We start from the raw sequence: 25967 nt of genomic DNA on the forward strand, positions 1-25967 counted from the left end.
AACTCTCAGCGGAGGGTCCCCTAGGACAGGGGAGAACTGCCCCGCGAGGCTCCAAGGCTGCCATCTTTTCAGAAGCAGACAACTTTCTCCCGGGGAGGGTCTGGTGGGTTTGAACGCCCGACCTTGAGTTTATGTTGGCTTTTAAATTTTTTAATCATTTTATTGGGAGCTCTTATCACCATCCATCCATTGTTTCTAGCACATTTGTACATATATGTTGCCATCATCATTTTCAAAACATTTTCTTTCTACTTGAGTCCTTGGTATCAACTCCTCATTTCCCCCCTCCCTCGTGAACCCTTGATAATTTATAAATGTTTTTGCATGTCTGGCTCCGTTCACCCTCTTTTCTGTGGTCTGTCCCCCTGGGAAGGGGTTACATGTCAATCACTGTGATCAGCCCGACCTTGAGGTTAGAAACCCAATGCTTATCGCACTCTACCCTCGGGCACTAAAAAAGAAAAAATTACCATGTGCCTTGCAAACATATATTTTGATTTAATGTTTTAAGAAGCAGTGTTATCCATGCCTCTAACCAAATAAAAACAAGAAGCCAAGCCTGGCCTTCTGGGCTCCACCCAGCTGCTGGAATATGTTTGCTTTCCTGGGAGTCAGAGAGTGCTTGCTCTCCTCTAGATGTGAATCCCTGGACCCCCTTTTGCAGCCCCCACCAGTGCTTCCAAGGTGACGACCTGTCCCTGAGACAGATGGGCTGTAAGTAGTATTTTGTAGCTAGTGTGTTAGCCGGGTTGCTCCTTAGAATCGAGGATGGAGAGACTTTATCTCAGATTCTCTGGACACATTATCAGCAGAGAGCAGTCCCCCTGGAGGACATTATGCTTGGTAAAGTAGAAGGATGGCAAAAAGAGCAAGATAGATTCACTCTGTGGCTGCAAAGCTAGGCTTAAACATGGCAACGATTGTGAGGATGGCACAGGACTGGGCAGTGTTTCATTCTGTGATGAGTCACTTCAAATACATCCCGAGGCTCCTTAGGAAAATACCTTGTCAGCCGACTTCTCTGAGGTCATTGCCATTGCAAACCCCAAGGAGCACAGTTCTACCCAGGAAGGTCACTGTGAGGCAGAATCAACTCGATGACAACTGACACCAGCGGGAAATAACAGTAGCACGACACAGCAACAACTAACACTAACATCATACGTGAACAACCAACCACACACCAATCACAGCCACCAACCACTAATACCAACTAACAACCAACAGGAAACGCTAAGCAACACCAACAAAGCAAGCGAATGAACAACCAACCACACACCAATCACAGCCACCAACCACTAATACCAACTAACAACCAACAGGAAACACTAAGCAACACCAACAAAGCAAGCGAATGAACAACCAACCACACACCAATCACAGCCACCAACCACTAATACCAACTAACAACCAACAGGAAACGCTAAGCAACACCAACAAAGCAAGCGAATGAACAACCAACCACACACCAATCACAGCCACCAACCACTAATACCAACTAACAACCAACAGGAAACGCTAAGCAACACCAACAAAGCAAACAAATGAACAACCAACCATACTCAAATCACAACCAACATGTAATACCAACAGCCAACACCAACTAGCACCAACAAAGAACAACAAACAACAGTAAACAACAGACAACAACACACAGACAGCAACCAGTAACAAGAAACATTAACAACAGATAAACAAGCAACTCACAACCAGCGACACAGCAACAAAGAGGTGATAACAACTAACATCAACAAACAACACAAACAACCACTAGTAACTAACGCACAACAACACCACTACTAACCACAATCAAAGTCTAGCCCTGTCCCTCCCTTCGGCTGGGTGGTCATTGGCCCCTGAGGGTCAGCCTGAACAGCTTGGTCAGTTTTAGTTCTCTCAGAGCTCAGACCCCAGGCGAGAGGAGGCTGTGCACAAATGAACCAGCAGCGGGGTCACGGGAAGAGTGAGGTGCCGTGCTGCGGAGAGAGGCTGCTTTCCCCAGGAGAAGCTTGTCTTGGGAGGGGACAGCACCCCGGGGAATGAAATGTGAGAAGGGCCCAGCTGTGAAGTGGTCCACAAAGCAGACTTCAGTTCAGGTTTCCTGTCATGGATTCATGGGACAGTTAATTTGCCCAATTACATGCTCAATATTTCTGTCCCCTCCTAGGTCCCTGGGGACAGTAAGGAATCCCGCGACATTGGAGTTAATTCCAACTCCTGGTGCCTCCAGGACAGAGTAGAACTGCCCCGTGCCAGGGTGAGACAGCTGTCTTTGGGAAGCACACTGCCTCTTCTTTCTGTGGTGGTGCGTGCCAATGGGCAGCAGCTGGTTAGCAGCCCAGCGCGAAGCCACCGAGCCATGAAGGCTCCAGCCGAGGCAGAGAGAAGGTCAAATGAACTTCCCAAGGTTAAATAGGGTACTAACCGACAGGAGTAGGAGGATACAGATATGGCGCTTTGCAGGTGCAACGGTTACGCATGGGGCTGTGATCGCCTGGTTGGCAGCTCAAAGCTACCAGCCGTTCCACCACGGGAGAACGTCTGGGCTTTCTACTCCCGTAAACCGTTACAGTTGCAGAAACCCACATGGGGGCGCTATGAGTCATCATGGACTCAATGGCAGTGAGTTGGTTCTATCCATCTATCTATCTATCTATCTATCTATCTATCTGTCTGTCTGTCTGTCTGTCTCATCTTTCTTCCAAGCAATGGCTGGTGGGTTTAAGCCACTAACCTTTGGGTGAGCAATGGAATGTTTAACCCAGTGAGCCACCAGGGCTTCTGAGGAACTTCTAAGAGCAACCCCTTAAAGTTCTAACATCTCAGCTTCTGTTGATAAGACCTAGAAATAGCTCGTCTCTTGTGCTTGCTATTAAAAAGAAGAGTTAAAAATAACCTCACTTTAGAGCTGCGTAGTATGAGAGGAGAAAGACAACAAGCCAAAAATCACACCAAAGAATGTGCAGCGCCAGTCGCAAAAACACAGAAATGACGAAATACAAGGAACCCACCTGCTGCCCAGCTGCCATCCCAAGTGACCCCCAGTAGAACTGCACGTCGCCTCATCTTCCTGCCCCAAGCCCCGTACAAAGGCACATTGCCACGCCTGCCTTGGGCAGACCTCACTGTTACTTGGCTGAACAATGAGCCACACGCGGGAACCCGGCTCCAGGCTTACTGGGCGACCAAAGGACAAGTCTCAGGGGTCCTCCCCGTCTCTATTAGACCAGAAGCCCGGTCTTGTTTCTGATGTTGAGTTCTGTTCCGCTTTGTTCCCCCCTCTATCCAAGATCTCTTCAGAGCAGTCCGTCGTGATAGCAGGGCCCCATCCAGGCCTCTGCTCTCAGGGTTGTGGGTACTGATGTCTGAGGGAGGTTCTGCTTGGTAAAGTACCAGGTTAGTGAGAAAGGAGGAAGGCCTTGGGCAAGGTAGATTGACACAGCGGTCGCACGAATGGGCTCAGACGTAGCGTGATTGTGAGGGTGTTCAGGCGCCAGGCAGTGTTGGGTTTGGTTTTGCTGTGCATAGGGTCGCTATGAGTCAGAGCCAGCTTGATGGCACCCAGCCACAGCAAGAACACTAATCCGTTGTTTCCGGGAGTCTTCTATTTACGTCACTCTTCCATCCTCTGGGCCAGCAGAGCGCAGTCGGTACATCTGAGGTGGCTGCTGACTGCCGGGAAGAGAGAAGTGTGGTAACAGGAAATTTTGCCCTGGGCATGGGATCACTGACCCTCTGCGTTAGTCAGGAATGACTAGAGAAACACATTCATGGAGACTCCTATGCATACAAGAAAGAGCTTTATAGACAAGAGCAAGTGAATATTGAGGAAACATCCCAGCTCAGTCCAGCTCAAGTCCATAAATCCGCTATTAGCCCATATGTCCGATACCAATCTATAGAGTCCTCTTCAGACTCAAGAAATCATGCAATGATGCTGAATGAAGAATGACCACAGGCCACTGGGTGGGAAGTCCGGTGGATCCAGTGGCAGTGGAAGCATCTCAGCACTGGCAGGGATCTGCAGGTGGCTGCTCCACCTCAGGGCACCAGCATAGCTCCATGTGTCTTGTCAATGGAAATGTCTCCCAGGGAGTGAGTAGGAGAGAGTCTCCCACCTCCAAGGAGGAAGACCAGAGTTCCCAGAATCCTCAGGAGAAGGCCACGCCCACACAGAGGCCTCATTGGCTATGGCCTGATTGGCAGGCTAGACTCCACCCTTACACTCTGAATCCTCTCCAATTGACCAGCTGTTATGTAACTATCACACCTCCTTGATCCAGGAGACAGTGTGACACCAGGGGGCAGCAGCAGCAAAACCAAGAGCCAGAGCATGACCCAGAGCAGTGGACTTGACAGTCTTTGAGTGCTGTGTATCTTTGGGCAGGAGTTTGGCTATGGAGTGGACTGCCTCCAGGCACTTAATTGGGGGAACCACACTTTGCTGATGCACAGAGCTAGAGCTAAGCGTCATCAAGCTTGTGATGGAGTGGTGTGCTCTTTGGGCATCTATTGGTAGCCCTAAGAGAGCTTTGTAGTGTTGACTGAGCAGAGCAAAGGCCAAAGACCGAGAGGCTTCCTATGGGCAGGGCTGACAAGAACATGTTCTGCCTGAATGATTGTATCCTGAGCATTTGTAACCTGTTAGCCTCCTTAATACGCCTCATACCCATGAGTACTGTCTTTGAGTGCCATGTGGCCATTGTAATGGAGTATTGACGGGTGCTGTGGTGTGGGCAGTTGGTATCAGAATTGGGAGAGAAGGCTGGTGGGTATCAGCATGTCTGACCCCCAGGAGGGGGCCTTGGGCTGATGCTGATGGTGAGTTTCCTTCCCGCTTGTGAAATCATAAGGAGCCCTGCTGGTATAATGGTTGGGCTTTAGGCTGCTAACCGTGGGTTCAGCAGTTCAAAACCACCAACCCCCTCCAAGGGAGAAAGATGGGCCTTTCTACTCCCCTAAAGAGTTACAGTCTTAAAAAACCATGGGGGCAGTTCTACCCAGTTCTATAGGGTCTCCATGAGTCACAATTGACTCAATGGGAGTGAGTTGGGTGTACGATTTCATGAAGAGGAGGCCTAGTGGCATTGTGGCTATGCATTGGGCTGCTCACAGCAAGGTCAATAGTTCTAAACCACCAGCTCCTCTCGGGAGAAAGATGAGAATTCTAATCTCCTAAAGAGTTACGGCTTCATAAACACACGGGGACAGTTCTACCCTGTCCTATAGGCTCACTCTGAGTCAGAATTGAGTTTGGCTTTGTTTTTAATGAGGTCAGAAGCCAGGTACCACCCCCACATCAATCTTTCTTATGGATTCCAAGGCTGTACGTCTGTAAGAAAGCAGACAGCCTCATCTATCTTCCTCCAGGTGGCTGGTGCGTTCAAAGCAGCGACTCTCCTATTATCAGCCTCTTGCTTAACCCCTGGTACCACCAGGGCTCTCTGCTCATAAAAGCTGGCAGCCTAGATCAGGAGCGGGGGATCTTTTTTTTTTTTTTTCCTGGCAAGGGCCATTTGGGTATGTTTCACATCATTCTCAGGCCATGCGACATTATCCACTTAAAAACAAGCCTGCTGTGTTTGGTCCAACATCTACAGAGCTCGCCCCTCATGTGCTGCTGGAACTGCCTCTCCATGGTGAGTTGTGTGATATGGCCTGGCCCGATGGTTTCTCTGGACTTCTCTGCAGAGGGCCGGACCTGCCTTACCCCGGCCCTGATCACGCTATGGGGCTGTTCCCCTCTGTCCCATGGGGTTGTATGTCACAGCTACCATGGCTTCCTACAAATGATCTCATTACAATGAGGTTGAATGTAGGGACCCTGGATGGAGACCTATGAAAAACAGCAAGTGAAACCAGATGATGGGCTTTGGCCATTTGCTTACACGATTCGTCTGCTTCCTGCTACATTTTGGCCCAATAGTGTATTAGTTATTTTCTCTGGCCTAGGGTGCCTCTGAAGACCAATTTTGTGCATGGCAGGAGCCAGCGCTAGAACTGCCTGGGCAAATAAGGTTTTATGAAGTCGGGTGAAATTGCGTTGACCTTCCGGGGCAGAGCATGTGAATATTCCTGTGAAAATAAATGTACAATGATATGGCAGAGCATGGGACTATCTATACCTGTGAAATGTACAATGATATCACCTTGGCTCAGAGGGCCTGGCAGCGAAGGAACGCTGTGTGCCAGTATGCCCCCGAGTAACAGTGTGGTGTTGGGGGGTGGGGTAGAGTGTCCCGAGGTGACCCTGAGTCCCAACAACCCCATGTGGCTGAGTAGAATGGCCTCATAGAATTTTCTAGGTCATCCTCTTTAGAGAGGGACCCTTGGTGGCTCGGTGGTTAACCGCCTAGCTGCTGACCAAAAGGTTGGAAGTTCAAACCCACCCAGGTGCTCCATGGGAAGAAAGATCTGGCAACCTGCTTCCAGGAAGACTGACAGCCTTGGAAACCCACAGGGGCAGTTCTCATCTCGCCTACAGGGTCCTGGTTAGTCAGAATCAGCTCCAAAGCTGTGAGTTTGTGGTCATCTTAGGGAAGCAGCCAGTCCTTTCTGCAGGACCCCTGGCTGGGTCCCTTGGTAGGTTTGAACTGCCAACCTTTAGGTTACCAGCCAAGTACAGACCATGGGTGCCCCATGCAGGAACCCTCTTTTGTTGTTGCTGGGGGGCCTTTGAGTCCGTTCCCACCCATAGCAACCCCCATGTACAACAGAACAAGACACTGCCTGGTCCTGTGCCCTCCCTACAAGCATTGCTATGCTGAACCCGTTGTTGCAGCCACTGGGTCGATCTGTCTTGTTGAGGGCCGTATTCTTCTTCTTCCTCAATGACCCTCCACTTTGCCCATCATGCTGCCCTTTCCAAAGACTGGTCTCTGTTGGTCACATGTGTACCGTCCACAAGAGGAGCACAAAGAGCATGCTGCCTGGACTTCCTCCAAGACGGATTTCTTTGTTCTTCTAGAAGCCGCTGGTATAGTCAATATCCTGCTCCAACACCGTCCTTCAAATGCATCAATCTTCTTTGGTTTTCCTGAGTTGTTGTCCATCTTTCACGTGCATGTGAGGCAAATGAAGTCAAAGACCTTGGCTTGGGTCAGGCGTCCCTTGGTCCTCCAAGTGACATCCTCACTTGTCAACACTTTAAAGAGGTCAAGTGCAGCAGATCTGCCCAGAGCAGCCCTAAGATCCACCCTTAGCATGGACTGCATGCAGATACACTCGACTTTTCAGCAAAGAGTGAAGGGGATGAAGTCTAGAAGCCTACAAGGCATCAGCACTTGTTAGACCTGGAAGACCAAGCTGAGAAGTTGGGCTTCAGCCTGTCATTCAGCCACATGACCCAAGGCCCTACCGGAGGTGCCACAGAGGTGGCAGAGCATCAGCGCTTCCCTTTGTCTGGGAGAGGAGTCCTCTGACGGGACTGGACAGACACAAACAGGCAGCAGGAATTAGAGGGCCTGGATGGATGCAGAGATGGCGTATACGAGCACCTAGTACATCCGCCCGTTTCATGATCCAGAAATGGAAAAGGCATCGAAAGGAGAGAAGTGAGTGAGAGGCAAGAGATGGTCCAACAGTGGGCAGGGATGGTGATGGGGGTGGGGGGCGGGGCTCACAGAGGTGGAATGGACTGTGGAGCGGGTGATGAGTTCCCAGGCAGTGTTTTCAGGGAGGCCGGGAAAATTCAAGTGAGGCCGTTGTCCTGGCCGCTTTAGCAGCAGAGAGGTCGGGAGCCTGCTGTTGCTGTTAGGTCCCCTGGAGTTGGCTCCACAACCCACAGGGACCCCGGGCACAACAGAATGGACGTGGCGTGTGCCACCCTCCCACTGGCTCCTATGCCCGGGCCCATTGATGCAGCCACTGTGTCCCTCCATCTCCTTGAATGCCTTCCTCCTTTTCACCATACCTCCACTTGGCCAAACAGGATGTCCCTCTCCAGGGACTGGTCTCGACTGACCACAGTATGGAAGACGAAGTCCTACCTTGCTTGTCCGTAAGGGGCACTCGGGCCGTTCTTCTTTCACCACAGATCAATTTGTCCGCTGAGCAGTCCAGGGCACTTTCAGTAGTCTTCCCCGGCACCACGTTCAAATGCACCGATTCCTCTACAGTCTTTCTTAGTCAGTGTCCAACGTTCACATGCAGACGAGGCAACGGAGAAAACCATGGCTTGGGTCAGGCTCACCTTCCTCCTCAAAGAAACATTGTACTCTTTACTCCCCTAAAGAGGTCACGGGCAGCAGATGGACCTCATGCCAGACGTCTTCTGATCTCTTGACTGCTGCTTCCATGAGCATTGTTTGTGGATCCAAGTCAGACAAAATCCTTCACAACTTCAGCCTTTTCTCCATTTGTCACGATGTTACCTATTGGTCCAGTTGTGAGGATTTCTCTCTTCCTTACACGGAGTTGTAATCCACACAGAGCTACCATCCTTGATCTTCATCCGCAAGTGCTCCAAGTCCTCCTCACTTTCAGCGAGCAAGGTTGTGTCCTCTGCATAAAGCAGGTGGTTGATAAGCCTTCCTCCACTCCTGATGCCACACTCTTCTCCACAGACTCCAGCTTCTCTGAGGATTTGCTCAGCGTACAGATTGGACCTGTACGGTGAGAGGATACAACCTGGATGCACACCGTTCCTCATTTTAACCCCTGTACTATCTCCTTGTTCTTTTTGCACAACTGCCTTTTGATTCGTGTACAAGTTTCACAACCAAGTGTTCAGAATTCCCATTCTTCTCAAGTTATCCACAGTTTATTCTGGGTCACACAGTCTGTGGGAGTCACCTAATCTGGTGTCAATGTAAGGATGAAGAGTATAGGGGAGGAGTCTAGGCTGTCAATCTGGAGATAGCCAGTGAGACGTCTGTGTGGGCATGGCCTTCTCCTGAGAATTCTGGGAAATCTGTTATTTCCTCCTTGGAGGTGAGAGACACCTCTCTCTCTGCTACTCCCTTGGAGACTCTACTGACAAGGTTGACTTCCTGCAAGGCATCCCTGAGGAGATGCCACATGGACCTACCCCAATGCAGCCCTGGGAACTGGAATGGCCACGTGAGACCCCTGCCTGCGCTGAGATGCTTCTACCACCACTGACTTTGCAGCCACTGACCTGTGATCGTTCTGCATTTGGCATTATTGCATGTGTTTCGTGAGTCTGAAGAGGACTTTTTGGATAGGTGTTGGACATATGGGCTAATATTGGACTTATGACCTTGGTCTGGACTGGGTTGGGATGTTTTCTCAATGTTCAATTGCTCTTGTATATAAATCTCTTTCTTATACACATATGTGTGTCCATGGATTTGTTTCTCTAGTCTACCAGACTAACACACAGTCGAATACTTTTAGATAGTCAATGAAACACAGGTGAACCTCTTCCTGGTAGTCTCTGCTGTGAGCCAAGATCCATCTGACATCAGCAATGGTGTCTCTTGTCCCACATACTCTTCTGAATCCGGCCTGAACCTCTGGCAGCTCTCCGTCAGTGCACTGCTGTAACCCTTGTTGGATGGGCGTATGCAAAATTTTCCTTGTGTGCAATTTCACTGATATTGTTCAGTAGTTTGAGCATCCTGTTGGGTCCCCCGTCTTTGGAATGGGCACAAATGTGGATCTCTTCCTGTCAGTTGGTCAGGTAGTTGTCTTGCAAATTTCTTTCTTTTTAAATCATTTTATTGGGGGCTCATACGCAAATTTCTTGGCATAGACAAGGGAGTGCTTCCAGGGCTTCTCCAGCTTGCTGGATCCCTTCACTGGGCAGGGCACCAATCCTCGGAGCTTGGTTTTTGCCTAATGCACGCAGTGCAGTTTGAACTTCTTTCTTGCGCATTGTTCTTGCTCACCTGCTCGCTACCTCCTGAAGTGGTGGCTGTCCACTAGTTCTTTTCGGTGCAACGACTCTGTGTCTTCTTTCCATCTTCTCTTGATGCTTCCTGCACCATTCGATGTTTGACTTATGGAATCCTTCAACAGGAGCCTGTGCAGTCTGTCAAGTCCCCTTGAGCCTAGGGTTTCATCCATGGCCGTCCTCCCTCAGTTGGAAATTTGAGGGGTTCTTGGGGGGCATGGGTAACAGAGATGTGGCTGTGATTGGGGAGAGGGTGTTCTGACTCATGAAAAGCCATATATTCACTTTAAAGGAAAGCCTGACCTAAATTAATCCCCCAGGAGGATTTTCTGTCCAGCCCTTGGTAGCAAAGCCTCTGGAAGCCTGGCTTACGACATTTGCATTTCAAAAGGCCTGGCTGGGCCCGGGACCAAGACCAGCTTGGGGCCTCATCACAGCTGATCTCAGACAGAGGGGAGGACAGGTCCATCAATCAGGATAAGATGATCTACGGTTGACTTCCAGCCCCTCCCTCCTCTCCTGCTGCGTAAGCCTCAGTGTACCTAGCTTCTTGGGCCCGTCGAACGGATTTCTCTGTTCTTTTCTGGAATCAAAATAATCTCCCTGGTTGCCTGTGGAAATGCTGCTCTGAATAAACCTTCTGTTTGGACTTTAAAAATAAAATAGATAGGATTGACATCTAAGGTTATCACTCAGAACTTAAAAAAAAAATTTTAATAGCCGCAGATCGAAAACACAAGACAATGCCATGTCTGGTCCCAGGAAAGGAAGCCCTGGTGGTGCAGGGGTTATGAGATGGGCTGCTAGCTGCATAGTCAGCAGTTCGAAACCACCAGCCGCTCTGCCAGAGAGACAGGGCTTTCTATTCCCTGTAAAGAGGCACAGTGAAGAGGACATTTCTCCCTTGTCCTAGAAGGTCACTCTGAGTCTCCCACGACTCATGGCAGTGGGTGCTGCAGGGGCTAGCACAGATGGTCCATAGAGTCCTGTGTTTTATCTATTTTTAAAATTAATTCATTTTAATGTTTATTTGCTGTTTTGTTTATGCATTTATTGGATGAGTGTTTGACTCTGCAAACACCAGAAGGCACTCATGGATGCCCCAAGGCTCGGCGTGAAGACAGGCCAGGTTTCATCAGTGATGGACAATAGGTCTCATCGCCTAAGGTTCCAAGCAGTGGGAGGAGCCCCCGTCCAGACCTATCTTGTTTAATTACCCATGGCCGGTTTCCACAGCAACTGAGTGACTGGTTGAATTACCTACACTCCATCAGATCTCAGTCTTTGGGAAGCAGCGGCCAGGTCTTTCTTCCCAGGCCCCTCTGGAGGCTCCCAAAGCTCAGAGCTTGCAGGTAACCCCAAACCACATTCACTGACCGGCCAAGGGACTGGGAGGAAAGGGACTTCTGATGGCTCCGACTCCTGCTTTGTAAGCCTGCACACAGGACCACAGGGTGCATTCATGAGGACCATGCTTATCTTAACCCAACAATAAGATGCTTATCTAACAGAGAAGGACACTCGTGTGTGTGTGTGTGTGTGTGTGTGCGCGCGCACATGCGCACACTCTGGGATCCTCTTCTGGCAGACTTTGGGTGGCGATGGGAAGCAGGGCAGGGAGAGTCAGGATTGTAGGGTTAGGGGATAGAGACAGGAAGGCCGTGTGAGCCCTTACTTCCTGCAAAAACAAGCAAGCAAACTCACTGTCCTCGAGTTAGCGCAGAGCGACCCTATCGGACAAGATAGAGCTGACCCCTGTGGATTTCCAAGACTCTAAGTCTTTACGGAGTAGAAAGCCCCATCTTTCTACCTTGGAGCAGCTGGTGGTTTCAAACCGCTGACCTCATGGTTAGCAACCCAGGGTGTAACCACGATGTCACCAGGTAGCCCAGTTGTCCAACACAATCACAATGTCGTATTCCTCTAAGTCGGTGGTCTTTGGTACAGAAGCCCCTTTGCTTCACCCCCACCTTTTAAAACAAATGGAATTGTTTAGTATCTGCATGCACTTGACAAAAGACCTCTGGTGGCACAGTGGTTAGGAGTTGGGCTGCTCACCTCAGGGTCAGCAGTTCAAAACCACCAGCCAGCTCAAAGGAGGAAGATGAGACTTTCTACTCCCATAAAGAATGACAGTCTCAGACCTGCCCTGTCCTACAGGGTTGCTATGAGTTGGCATCAAGTCGATGGCAGCGGGTTTGCTTTCGGGGGATGGACTTATGGCTTTCTAAAATATGTGGGAGGTTTTAGGTGCCACTGAGTCATTTTGGCCTCCCAGCCACCCCTGTAGTGGAGTAGAACCTCCCACAGGCGTTTCTGGGCCGTAATCTGGAGAGAAACTGCTCTCCGGTCTTTCTCCAGCAGGGCCTCTGGGTGGGTGGGTTTCCAAGGTTTCCACTAGCAGCCGAGTGGGCACTTGAAAGGCAAAGCCACCAGGGCTCCTTCGCAAAACTCCGTCTGTTGTTAACTACACGGAACGTGATTTCAGGGAGCCTGCTGGCCTCTTGGGCTACGCATTGCCTGCTGACTGCAAGGCAAGCAGTTCGAAACCCTCAGCCACTCAAGGGCCGAAAGCAGCAGCTCTGGCCCCGTGGCGGTGTGCCACCTCGGATGTGCCCGGAGGCCGTTCCACTCTGTCCTGGAGAGCCGCCAGGGGTCGGGAGGGGCTCAGTAGATGTGAGTTTTTGGAACACAGTATAAACTTGCTCCTGTGGAGCCGGTCGGAGCCCTCATGGGCCAGGCTTTGGAGAACGGCGTTCAGAATCTGAGAGTCACTACGGAGCATGTAAGGATATCGCTTTTGTCAGTCTGACGCCTATGTTTCTCGTCTGTCTGCAGGTGTCCTGGGCTGGTGAGCGTTCGTGGTCAGGGGCTTGACTGATGTGTCGCCGTCCGTCCCTCTGCTGACGACCCCGGCGATGCTGGACGTCCCAGCTGCTGCGAGCAGGGAGGCCTCAGCACTGCGTGAGGCCTGAGGACCGTCTGTCCATCTTGGGCCCTGCGAGAAGAGTGGGCCTTCCTGGTGAATAATGAGTGTCCCCGTGGCACCGAAGAAAGCCTGCTACGGGCAGTTAAGGGACCCCAGGAACGGGGTGACCAACAATAACGAGACAGTCCTCAGTTTGGGAGACAGAAATGCCAACCAAATTGTGCTGGAGGCCGGCCCCCCTCGTGCCGAGCCCAAGACGTGCGGGCAGGCAGATGGAGCCGAGAATGGGAACTCCCGTGGGCTGGAAGACATGTCCAACAAGGAATTCCACAGGCATCTGGGCTCTGGGAAGGACTCGCAGGGTGGCCCTGCCAGTCAGAAAGTGGGTCAGGCCGCTTCGAGGCCGGTGTTTCCTGGGGGACTGAGCGAGCACACGATGGGGGCGAGCACAGCTCTTCTGATGACCCCGTGGGGTGTCCAGGGACCCAGCCTGTCGGACCGGAGGAATCCTTTCGATGAGACCTGCCCCAGCGTTTCCACCAAACGAGATGCTGAGGTCCCCAAGGAGAAGTCGCCCAGGACTGTTGACTGTGAGGAGCGGAGGAAGCATTCCATAGAGAGGGGGAGCGGCCATGCCTTCGGGACGGAGGCGCTCACTAAGGACTGTGTGGGGAGCCTGGCTCAGCCTGCCTCGGGAGACTCCACTGAAGCCCCACATCGTGGCTCCGGGGCTGGGGGTAAACCGCCAAAGCCGTTGCCGGACCACTCAGAGGATACCACAGAGGATAAGACGGGGCTGCGCCCTAAACCAGCTACCTCAGAAGCCAAGCAAGACGCCCCCTTGGAGGCCCTGAGGGAGGGAGGGGACACACCAAGCGTCAGCCTGGAGAGGACACCACAGCCTCCAGGGGCAGAGCCCTCTAAGACATTACCCTCCAAGGGCATCCCCAGCCAGCCAGAAGCACAATCAACTCAAGGGCAGGGAGAGCTCACGTCTGAGCTTAAGTGTGCTCAGGAATTGACGTCGACCCGGGCAGAGTGTCCGGAGGCTCCTAAGGAAGAGCGTCCGCCACCCCTGGAGAGAAAAGAGCCACATGGGAAGGCTGAGGCGGCTTACTCACCCCAAGAACCTGGTGCCGGAAGCCGTCTGCCCCACTGCAGTCTCCACCCTGTGGGGCTGGGAGGAGGGGGTCCTGATGGACCTGGGGTTCACCAACAGGACCCCGGGTCCTTGAGAGCGGCAGAGAGCCTGTCCACTGGCACGGTGTCACCAAGTATCGGCAGGAAGTTGGGAGAAACACCACCAGGGGACATTTTAGCGGGTGATGGCGAGGTGGCTTCTGCTCCTGGTGACCCACTGGCAGGTGAGAAAAGAAGCCCAGCAGGCAGTGGGCACGAGGATGTGGCCACAGGCTGCATTTCAGGCCCCTCTGCCAAAGAGTGTGATCGTGGGGGCCCTGACGCCCTTATCCCACACAGCGGCAGCGCAGACACAGAAGAGAACACAAAGACAATGACTGCACCTGTGGCAGAAACTAGGGACCTTCCAGAAGACCCGGCCGAGACGGAAAGCCCCCCAGCAGGAGCCAGCCCTCTCCCCAGTGTCCCACCATCTCTCCGTGTCCCGACTGTGACTGTGACCCACCAGCCCATACCAGCAAGTAGCAGTGGCCACAATCTGGGCACGTTGGCTGTGGACGCTGGGTCCTCGGTGGCTGTCCCACCTGCCCCTGACAGTGCGCAGGTGTTGAACACTTCCTCCAGTGGGATCCCCAAGCCTGTCTTGACACACCTCAATGACACCCCTTCCCCGCAGGAGGGAATGGAGAATGGACAGATGGAAAAAGCAGATGAGAGGGCAGAGGTCAAGCCCGTCATCATGCCCAAGCCCAAGCACGTGAGACCCAAAATCATCACCTACATTAGGAGGAGTCCTCAAACTCTGGGCCAGGTGGACACCTCGCTGGTGCCAGTGGGGCTCCCTTATACCCCACCTGTATGCAGCCTGCCTCTTCCCAAGGAGGAGAAGACCTCAAGTGGGGACCTCAAGCCACCCGCTGCCCTCTACGAGAAATTCAAGCCAGACTTGCAGAAGCCACGAGTCTTCAGCTCCGGCCTGGTGGTGTCCGGAATCAAGCCCCCCGGGCACCACTTCAGCCAGATGAGTGAAAAGTTTCTTCAGGAGGTAAGAAAGCGGCGCGGTTGTATTGCGACATGATGGGTAATTCAGGTGAGCCCGGGGTTTTGAAGCTCGTCCCGTGTCTCCAATGGTTTGTGCAAACAAAGTACCCTCTCTCGGGGCCAAGTCCACTCTTGTCGGACAGCGTAGAGCAGCCCCTTTGGGTTTTCAAGGCTCTGAATCTTGAGGGGGAGCAAAAGACTCCATTTTTCTCCCACGGAGTGGCTGGTAGTTTCGAACCACTGACCTTGTGGTTAGCACCCAACACATCACCCGCTATGCCAGCGAGGGCTACTTTTGATGGATGCACTCGGACAAAAAGGGCCATGTTTCTGGACTAGGAAACAGTGATGATCTTGAGGGAAATCCAACACACGTAGAAAAAAGGCCCAATTAAATTCCACTCCGTGTTTAGCAGACAAAAACGAAACAACATTTAGCTCCGGCCGCATGGTCAGGCTGGATGCACCAGGACGGAGCTGTCCTGCAGTTTTCAGTGACTGGATTTTCAGAATACATCTCCAGACCTTTCTTCCCAGGCCCCTCTGGATGGATTTGAAACTCCAACCTTTTGGTTAGCAACTGACCAGACTGGGCATGTGCACCACCCAAGGACTCCTGGGACATAGAAAACCATCTACGTGTGCATTCAGTGAGCACCTGTGTTTAAATGTTGTTTCAGAGGCTGTGGTTGCCCATTAGCATTCCAGGCACACAGCCCCTCCCTAAGCCCTCACTCTGCACCTGCCCGGCACACCTCTGACCCACCTTTTCTGACTTTAAGCCGCACAGCACCCCCTTGTTCTGCTCATGCATCTGCCTCTCGATCCACGTACAGGTTCACGTGGGCACAGGGGAGCATTCTGGAATCCCCCTTCTTCTCAGTGGTCTCCATTGTTCGCTATGATCCACACAAGGCAATGCCTTTGCTTAGTCAACGTCTTCCCGCTAATCTCCACTTGCAGCCCAGATCCACCTGGCGTCACCAATGCCACCCCTCGTGCTACGCCCTCGTCGGAATCCGACCTGAGTGTCGGACGGCTCCCTGTCGAGGCCCGGCTACAGCCACTGGAGGGGCGTCAGCACGCTTTCCTTGCCCGTGACCGTGGCGATATGGTGTGAGGGTTTCCACGTTGTGTTGCGTATTCTGTCTTTGGAGTGGGCACATGTGTGGATCTCTTCCCCCAGTGGGCCAGGTCTTCCCAATTTCTTGGCACCGAGGAGTGGGTGTTTGCAGCGCTTCACAAGCACGTTGAGACATTTGTTGCTCTTCTGTCAGTTCCTGTTGTGAGGTGCCGTCAAGCGCGCACTGACCCATAGTGACACTGCGCAGCAGAATGGAACACTGTGCGGCCCTGCACGATCCTCACAATTGTCCCTGTGCCTGAGCCCATGCATGCAGCCACTGCGTCCATCCATCTTGTCAAGGGCCTTCCTCTTCCTTGCCGCCCCTCCACTACACCAGTATGATGTCCTTCTCCAGGGACTGGTCTCTCCCGGCCTTTGCCCCAAGTATGTGAGATGAAGTCTTGCCATCCTTGCCTCTAAGGAGCACACTGGCCTGACTTCTTCCAGTGCAGATCGGTTTGCCCTTTGAGCAGTTCGTGGTACTTCCAATAGTCTTCTCGAGCACCAGTTCCTGGAGCCTTGCTTTTCATCCATCCCTCCAGTGCAGGTTGGATTTCTTTCTTCAATCCCATTGGTTCTTGACCACATGGGGCCTCGTGACATGTTTGAGGGTTGACCCGTTCTTTTGGCATAGTGGCTCTGTGTTTTCCTTTGATCTTCTCTTGATATTTCCGGCATCGCTCAATAGTTTCCATATAGACTCTTCAAATATGCCAACCCCAGACTTGAATTTTTTTTCATGTCTTTCAGCTGTCAAGGCCCAAATCTGTGAGTCAGGCAGCCGGCTGGAGGCCTTTGCTGGCTCAATGTGTTCTAGAGGCTGGTGAATCTAAAATCTGTGAGTCAGGGAACAAGCTGGAGGCTTCTGCTGGCTTACCAGGTTGTAAGGGACAAACCCAAATAAAACAAAACTCACTACCATGAAGGCAAACTCATCCACTGTGTGCACCTCCCAGGGGCTCCAGACCAGCCAGTGGTCATCAAATTGATTCCCACTCATGGTGACTGGGCGTCTGGCCAAGTACAGCTGTGATTTAAGGGCCTTTATTTTTAATTTTTCAATTTGAATTGGGTGAAGACTTGCAGAGCCGATCACCAGCTTTGCATTCAATGATTCCGCTCTCCCATTGCAATCCCCTCAAGGTACCCTACTCACCCCACTTCCCGTGTTTCCCATTTCCATCCTCCCCCTTCCTAACCCAATGTTGTCCTTGGATGAATGCTGCCCTTTGATCTCCAGTAGTTGATTATTCTAAGGTGCTCTCCCCCGCCCCCTAGTGTTATTGTTCCCCTTATTGACTTCTGTATATTTTGGCTGAAAATTGAGTTCATTTTCACACCTGAAGTGTGCCTACAGCCCATAGTCTCCCGGGTCCTGCTAGTCTCCATCTGACCAGTAAGTCTGGTCTCTCTGGTGACTTGTGTTCTATTCCCGTTTCTCTCCCATTCATTCTACTTCAGGAGCCCTGGTGTCTTACTGGGTTGTGTGGGTTGAGCTGCCAACGGTAAGGGCAGCAGTTCGAATCCTTCAGTCCCTCCAAGGGAGGAAGATGAGGCTTTCCTCTTCTGTGAGGCTTCACAACGCCAGAAACCCACCGGGGCAGAGCCAGCCTGCCTTGTAGGGTCACTCTGAGTCGGAGTTGATTGGGTTTTTTAATTTTGTTTTTCAGAGATCTAACCCAAAACCAAGCCAACTGCCATTGAGTCAGTCCTAACTCAGCGACCCCTGAGAGCTTCTGACATGGTAACTCTCTACTGGAGGAGAAAGCCCCACCTTGGAGTCGCTGGTGGTTTTGAACTGCTGACCTTTCGCTTAGCGGTGCATAACCTCTACGCCACCAGGGCTCCTTCTAATGTGATCCTTTCCAGAGCAGTTGGTGACTTCGGGCTTTCGATTTCTGCGTTTCTGGAAGTTCACCCTGGTAACACTTACCCCTCGTTGCTTAGATTGCTGTCTGAGGATGTCTCGTCTTAGGGTTAAGGAGGATTCTGTCTTGGGCACTTCTCAGGGGGCACTGCTGAGCCAGCGCTTTGGGTGTTTGATGGGGAGGAAGGTGGGAAAATAGGGCAGTGCTGAGAAGATAAGACCCAGACATGGACACCGACATGGGAGCCGTGTGATTGTGATATGTGGGTGTGTGGCTCGGGACTGGCCTCCCTTCTCGCTTCCCTGGCATCACACCATCCCTTGGTCAGGGTCCTTAGGCCCTGTGCTCTCCCCGGGGCCCCCCAGGGGAACCTGTGTGGTTTTCCAGTGTCTTCCAGGGAAGAGGAAAGGTCTGGCAAGATGGCATTTGCCAGCGTGCCTTGATTGGCCTTGGGACTCGGTTTGAAATCCCGATGATTTTTTTTTTTAACTGTCACTTGATTGGCTTTTGGAAACGTGTTCAATGTTGATTTTTTTCATGTGCTGTTGTTTTGAGACACACAGCGGACCCTGCACCAAGGCGGCCGTTTCTACATGGGCGCTCCAGGGGCCGTGATGGCATTCTCTGAGCCCGCGGGCCTCCTCATCCTCCCTCTGAGCTGTCCCTCCTTTGTTAACGACTCGCTGTCCTGGAGAGTCATAGCTGACCTTTTACATTGCTGTTGTCAGTCTGACCCCATATAGCTGGATCACAAAAGAGCAGGCTGCTCAAGGCAGACAGCCCTTACTAGTTTGGCTAGAGACTATTGTTAATCAGAAGACTTCACTGCCTCTTGCTTGGTATGGATCCTGCCCCTGGCTCATTAAACTCTGGGTCTTTGGACTTGAACCAATGGCCTTCCATATTGTCTGTCATTTAACATCCTTTTCAAAACATTTTCTTTCTTCCTGAGCCCATGGTATCAGCTCCTCTTTTTCCCCTCCCTCCCTCACCTCCCACTCTCTTGATAAGTCATAAATATTATTGTCATGTCTTATACAAGTTGCTATTTCCTTTCACCCATGTTTCTGTTGTTTGTTTCCCCCATTGGGGGTGTTATACGTTGATTATTGCCATCGGTCCCCCCTTTCTTACCCTTCTTCCTCTACCTCCCCTACCCTCATGGTATTCCTGCTCCCAATATTGTTTCTGAAGGGTTTATCTGTCCTGGATTCTGTGTGTCAAGAGCTCTGATCTGTACCAGTGTACATGCTCTGGACTAGCTGGATTTGTAAGGTAGAACTGGGGTCATGATAGTGGGGTAGGGGAGGAAGCATTAAAGAACTAGAGGAATGTTGTGTAATGTTCACATTCCTGACACAATCGCTGAAGACAAAGCAGGTGCATAAGCAAATGTGGCGAAGAAAGCTGATGGTGCCCGGCTATCAAAAGAGATAGTGTCTGGGGTCTTAAAGGCTTGCAGATAAACAAGCGGCCATCAAATAGGGAAGCAGCAAAGCCCACATGGAAGAAGCACTGTAGCCTGTGTGATCACGAAGTGCCGAAGGGATCAGGTATCAGGCATCAAAGAACAAAAAAATCATATCATTGTGAATGAGGGGGAGTGCGGAGTGGAGACCCAAAGCCCATCTGTAGACCATTGGACATCCCCTCGCAGGAGGGTCACCAGGAAGGGATGAGCCAGTGTTCATTTTTATGGATATTACAACCAGACCCAAGCCAGCCTACTGCTGCTGAGACCACTGAGTTAGTCTCAGAAACCCCCAGGGTCAGGAGTGGGGGGAGGAGGGACTGGGAGCCAGCGAGTCTCAGAAACCACACGGGAGTTCTCCCCTGTCCTGGAGGGGTGCTATGCGTCTCTGGCAGCGAGTTGAGGTGTCTGACAGCTCAGCCAAGGCTGGGTGGTGGAAGAGTTAGCAGAGACGGTCACTTGATCACACGGCGGATGGAGAATGTTCTTTGACGGGAGTCTACAGCTGGCCTCAGCCGGCTGGCAGACAAAGTGCCAACGTCGCCATGCATATTTTAGAATGTAATTCTAACAGTACATTAAAGGCCCAGTCATTTGTTTCTGTAATGTCAGTATTAAACGAGGAGCGGGTTAGGGGTTTATCTCTCGAGCTGCTCAGATCAAAGCTCTCTGTACCCCAATTAAGGAACCATGCTTAAATGCTTGCGATTCCAGAGTGGATACAAGTCTGACACCTGAAATGCAATGGGATGTCGGGCAGAATTAATGAGCAGATGTATCGTTTCAGACATCGCCGTTGGCATTCTTTCTTTAAATTAAAACGGAAAAGGAATCCACTCTTTATCTCTGCCCTTTCTTATTTTCTTTACTTAGACGATTTTTCCCTGAATGACCTATAAGCATTTCGATTGTAAATCAGAAGCACAGATACATGAATGGATGCACCTGAGCTTGGGGTGTGTTTCTAAGAGCAGCCCACTGGAGGGTGAGCCATCTGGTGGGGAGGCGGGGGGGGGGGGGGGGGGGGGTGGATGAGCAACTCCAAACTGTTGATACAAAGTTGCTGATCTGAAATGTTGATTCTCAATTGATTCACAAGAAAAAATGTACATGAACAAATTCACAAATAACTGTTCTGAAAGAAAACTTTATATATAAACTTGTCTTTTTACACACACACACACACACAATCGTCTTCATAATCAAACCCATCATTATGGCCACTATGTATTCTCGGTGTTTGAATCTACCAGCCACCCCTCGGGGGCAAGATGAGATTGTCTGCTCCTGTGAAGATTTACAGCTTCTGAAATCCACGGGGGCAGTCTACCCCGTCCCATAGGGTTGCTACGAATCAGAATCAATGCAATGGTGTGTGTGTGTGTGTGTGTGTGTGTGTGTGTGTGTGTGTGTGTGTTTCCAATTGAGGGGCCTCGTCCTCCAGCACTCTGTTGGACAATATTCGGTTGTGGCCCATAATGTTTTAATGGGCTGATATTTCAAAGTAAGTCACCAGGCCTTTCTTCATCATCTTAGTCTGGAAAACCTGGACTGCCTTGCAGGTAAATAAACAAACAGGTAAAGTTTATGAAACAAAACTTTGAGCTGTTCGTGACAGAAACCCCTAAGCCGAGCCTCTTTCGACACTCAGTGAGATACTAAGTTCTCTTGAAAACGGACCTTACAGAAACAAGCAATCAGCCTTTAATGTGTTATTATTGATAATGACTTTATTTACCTCCATGTATTCCATATTTCAATTTTAGTTGAAATGTATTTAGATTTCGTTCATGTGGTAAGATTGAGTTAACCTTAAAAGTTTTGCTTGTTTGATTTCTACTATAACCTTTAAAGATGCTGTGATTTGTGAAATGCTGTTAAAATTGCTGTCCTTTTAGTAAAAAGACAAGTTCTTTTAAGTGTGAAAAAGAGGTACCTTCAAGTTGTGCTCTAAGACAAGCTGCTGACTGCAGGAGAAAGTAGGAGTCGTGGTGGCAGAGTGGTGACAAGATGGACTGCTAACTGCAAGGTCAGCAGTTCAAAACCACCAGCTTTCTACTGCAGTAAAGAGTTGCAGTCTCAGAAACCCACAGGAGTAGTTCTACCCCGTGCTATCGGGCCTCACTGAGTCGGCATTGACTCAGTGGCAGTGAGTTTAGCTTGGTGTTTTTGGATGGTTAAGTTTCAGAAAGAACAGAGACGGGCTGCCTTTAAAACCTGCTTACAGAACCTCAGGGCCTGATGTTATGGTATTCTGTCTAGCTGTTTCTAACTCCTATGGACTCAGTGGGAATGTCCAATGCCCCCCCCCACATCCCCCAGAGCCATCTGGGCCCAACTTTTTATGGGAGCAGATTGACAGGCATTTTCTCATCATCCTCCAGATGAGCATTCAAGTGCTTAACCCTTGTGCCACCGGTTCACAATGTTAAAACACCGTTCCAAACCAAACTAAAACCAAGACAGACAACACAATCCATTGCCGTTGAGTCAATTCCGGTTCATAGTGAACCCAGAAGGTAGAGTGAAACTGCTCCGTTGGGTTTTTAAGAGAGTACATTTTTACAAGAGCAGCCCTGGTGGTGCTGTGGTTACAGGTTGAGCTACTAACCTTGAGGTCTGCAGTTCAAAGCATCCAGCTGCTTTGAGGAGAAAGGCATGGCTTTCTACTCCCATGAAGAGTTATAGTCACAGAAACGCACAGGGGCAGGTCTGCCTGTTCTATAAGGCCGCTGTGAGTCGGCACTGACTTGACGGTTCCCTGACATCTTTACAGGAGCAGGCAGTCTCTTCCGTCTCCTGAGGAGGAGTGGATAGATCCGAACTGCTGACCTCGAAGCCCATCCCATAAACCCACAACCGTCAGGGCTCCTCATCAGGCTTACATGGGGAAGACAATCAGAAATAACTCACAGTTTCTTATTTTTAATCATGTAAACACATGGTTGTGCCTGAAACATATTTTCCACTAACTCCTCTATTTCCCAGGGTGCCTTTCTCCCTCATCACCAAAGCATTGTTTACTCCCCAAGGAGCCTAGTAAAGTCTTACCATACGCTGATAATGACTTAGTAAGGTCTTAATTGTACATTGACGATGACTTAGTAAGGTCTTAACCACACATTGATAGTGACTTGGTGAGGTCTTCACCACACACTGGCAGAGTGCACCCGGGCCAGAGTGCCGTGAGGAAAGGGGCCCCGCCTCGTGGAGAATAAGGAAACTCGGAACATGTTACAGATGCGTGCGAGTTTCTTTGCTCCGAGGATGGTTATTTATTTGGAGAGTGGCTCCTTGGATGAACTCCACTGGATTTCCAGGACAGTGGAATTGCACATGGTTATAGAAGGGCCCTTCCTTTTTCCCTCTCCATTCCCCCCCAAAAAAATAAAAACCAAACCTCCTGACTCATTGCTGTTAGGGGCCGAAGAGCCAGTTCAAGTGACAACCCTGCGAACAACAGAACAAACCACTGCCCAGTCCTGCACCATCCCCGCCATTGTTCTTTGTCTGACTCAGAGCAGCCAGTCCAGGGCTTCCAAGGGTGGGTTTGAACCACTGCCCTTGAAGTTAGCAGTTCAGTACTAACCTTTACAGTGCCTGCCCCTCCGCCCCGCCCCCAACCCCAGTTCACAGCATATTAGAAGCAGAAAAGAGGGAAGAGACGGGGAAGATCCCACAGTGGTGTTGTGAACTCAGAGACTCAGACCGTGGGACCTAGAGGAGATACGTGATGTGTGGTCTGGTGATAAGTCATTCGTCGAGCTCTGGCGCTGAGCACACTTAACTGACCTCTGCTCGACCATTCCAGGTGACAGAGCACCCCGGGAAAGAAGACTTCTGCCCTCCTCCGTATGCTCATTACGAAGTCCCCCCGACTTTCTACCGATCTGCCATGCTGCTGAAGCCCCAGTTGGGATTGGGAGCGATGTCCCGCCTGCCGTCGACAAAGAGCAGGATTCTGATTGCAAGCCAGAGGTCATCAGCGAGCGCCCTTCATCCCCCGGGGCCCGTGGCAGCTGCAGCTAGTCTCTACGCCACGGACCCTTCAGGTAACCGCTCCACGTTTAAGTCACAAACAACAGGTGTGAATGTCCACATGGTGAGTCCCACTCATTCCACTGAGGAGGACCTTCTCCTGGTCTTCCACCGGCCCGTGGCTTCAACTTCCATCTGTCGGCAGAGCCAGGCCCGTGTTCAAACTCGCCTGTCTCCGGGTCACATTCAAAGTGGCGGCCCTTGTTAGCCACCCCTGGCTCTGTGCAATGTGTCCCTTGTCCAGCAGGTGCTGTGGCTTAGGGACCACCCAACGTGATGTCAAGGGCTAGGGAGTCACTGTGTCAGGACCTAGGAGCCTCCCATGCAACCATCTGACGATGCATCTAGGGAGCAGCCAGTGATGCAACAGGCATGACTAGCTGTGGCTGTGTGCCAATAAAACTTTATTTGCCAAAAAAAAAAGGTGATGGGTTCTTTTTGACTCCTGCCTGGGGTTTGTCAGAGAGGTCTCCCTGCACATCAATCTTCTGTGCAGACACCTTGGAGACTCCATTTGCTAAACGAAGGATCAGCTGGCTTCCCTCCTCTTCCTCCTCTTCTTCCTCCTCCTTGGCTGGTCCCTGTTTCTCGCCATCTCCTAGGTGGCCTCTGCACTTTGTCGCTTCCCTCCCTCTGTTCCTCTGCTTGTTGGGTTCCCTTGCAGGGTTCCCAGAATCGTTCATTTTAAAACTGGCTCAGCGGTGGTCCTTACCAGATGGTTGCACACAGATTCTGTAGAAGAATTCTGATCCGAGGGGATACGAGGGGGTTGGAGCCATTGAGGCTGGATGAACCCGAAACTGTCCTGAAGGAAGCCTTTAAGCCTCCAACCAGACACATCCCTTAAGTTCTTCCGAAAGCCAAGTGAGGCTTTAGAGCAGCGGTTTTCCACCTGTGGGTCGCAGCCCCTTTGGGGGTCGAACGACCTTTTCACAGGGGTCACCTGATTCATACCGGTAGCAAAATGACAGTGACGAGGTAGCAACGAAATTCATTTTCTGGTTGGGGTCACCGCCGCATGGGGAGCCGTGTGAAAGCGCCGCGGCGTGGGAAGGCTGAGGACCGCTGCGTTCGTGTAGCTAGTGAAGCCTCTCTTCCTTGAGCATTACCCTCGTTCAGATTCCTAACGGGGATCACCTTGGCCAGAGCCGCTCCTAGGTTAGACGGGAAGCTTAGGGGCCGGTGAGTCCGGTTAAGGAGGAGGAGGAGCATCTGGCAGAAGGAGGGTGAGAACGGCCAGGGCTGCTCTACAGGACCTGGCGATGTCACTGTAGCTGGAGAGATGGCTGCGTTGGCCAAGGTTCTGCCGGGCGTATTTCCAGCAGCAGCAAACATGGTGTAAGAAGTTAATAAAATCACATGATGTATTCGATTGGAGCTAGAACCACCACTACCACAAACGGCTCGCCACGGAGAGCATTGCCGTCCTGACGCCCTACAATGCGGACGCACCTGGAAAACCCTCCGCCGTATGCAAGAGCCCCAGAGGGACGGATGCACCTCCCCGCCTGTACGAAAGATGTAGGCCAGGCAAGGGTGTGTGGGCCAATGTGGATGAAGGTTGGGGGGGGTGTGGGAAAGAGGGGGGCTCGTTGCTTAGAGGGCACTGAGCTCCGTGGACGCTGTTGTTGTCCAGACTCATAGCACAGCCAACCGAATGAAGACTGGCCCATCCGTGCTCTGCTCACAGATGCCTGCTCTGTGGGAGCCCAATGTCGCAGCCCCGTGTCCATCCATCTCAACGAGTGTCTTTCGTGTTCGCTGCCTCTCCACTGCCCCAAGCAGGACGCCCTTCTCTAGGACGAGTCCCTCCTGATAATGCGGCCGGAGCCCGTGAGATGAAGTCTTACCATGCTTGCTTCTGGGGTGGTTCTTTGGGCAGAAAGATCTGACAATCTGTTGCCGTGAGGACAGTCTATGGGGCAGCGACGCTCTGGCCTCCTATGGGGCTATGAGGGGTCCGAGTGGACTCCATGGCCACACAACACCGGCAACTTATGGGTGGGAGGCGAAGCCAGCAGGGTGTCGGAGCACATTGAGGGAGACGAAGGAAAGCAGAGGGTCAAGAAACAACCACCGCCGGCAGCTCTGAGAAAGAGAGATGAGGCTTTCTACTCTCGTGAAGAGTTGCCGTCTCAGAAACCCATGGGAGCAGCATCTCCCCTGACCTGTAGGGCTGCCGTGAGCCAGGATCGGCTGGGTGGCAGTGAGTTTGGTTTGGTGAAGGGGTGACTAAAGAGAAAGAAGCCAGGGAGAGAAGGAGTGGGGTGGCGCTGTGGGCACCAGGGCTGGGCAGTGTTTCCAGAGCCTGAGGAAGAGGGAGCTTCCACAGTGGGAAACACTCGCCCTGACTGTCTCACCAGCGGGAGGACAAGCAAAGACGCAGCGAGCCCATTGGGTTTGGAAACGAGGCAGCAGTTGGTGACCTAGTTTTGAATGAGCAATTTTTGTCAAACATGGGGGTGGAAGTCACGTATTAGTAGGTTGAGAAGTGAATG

The 25967-nt window shown here is 51.4% G+C and overlaps 1 protein-coding gene across 1 annotated transcript in view; it reads left to right on the plus strand.

The window, feature by feature from the left end:
• Positions 1–25967, plus strand: part of MTUS2 (microtubule associated scaffold protein 2) — a 283680-nt gene that overhangs the window by 77073 nt on the left and 180640 nt on the right. The window contains exons 2-3 of the mRNA XM_075562809.1: positions 12695–14970; positions 23243–23483. Coding sequence (XP_075418924.1) covers positions 12886–14970; positions 23243–23483 — 2326 coding nt within the window. The 5' untranslated portion in view covers positions 12695–12885. The remainder of the gene's footprint in view (positions 1–12694; positions 14971–23242; positions 23484–25967) is intronic.

The sequence above is a fragment of the Tenrec ecaudatus genome, chromosome 11, assembly GCF_050624435.1.
Source record: "Tenrec ecaudatus isolate mTenEca1 chromosome 11, mTenEca1.hap1, whole genome shotgun sequence".
NCBI lineage: Eukaryota > Metazoa > Chordata > Mammalia > Afrosoricida > Tenrecidae > Tenrec > Tenrec ecaudatus.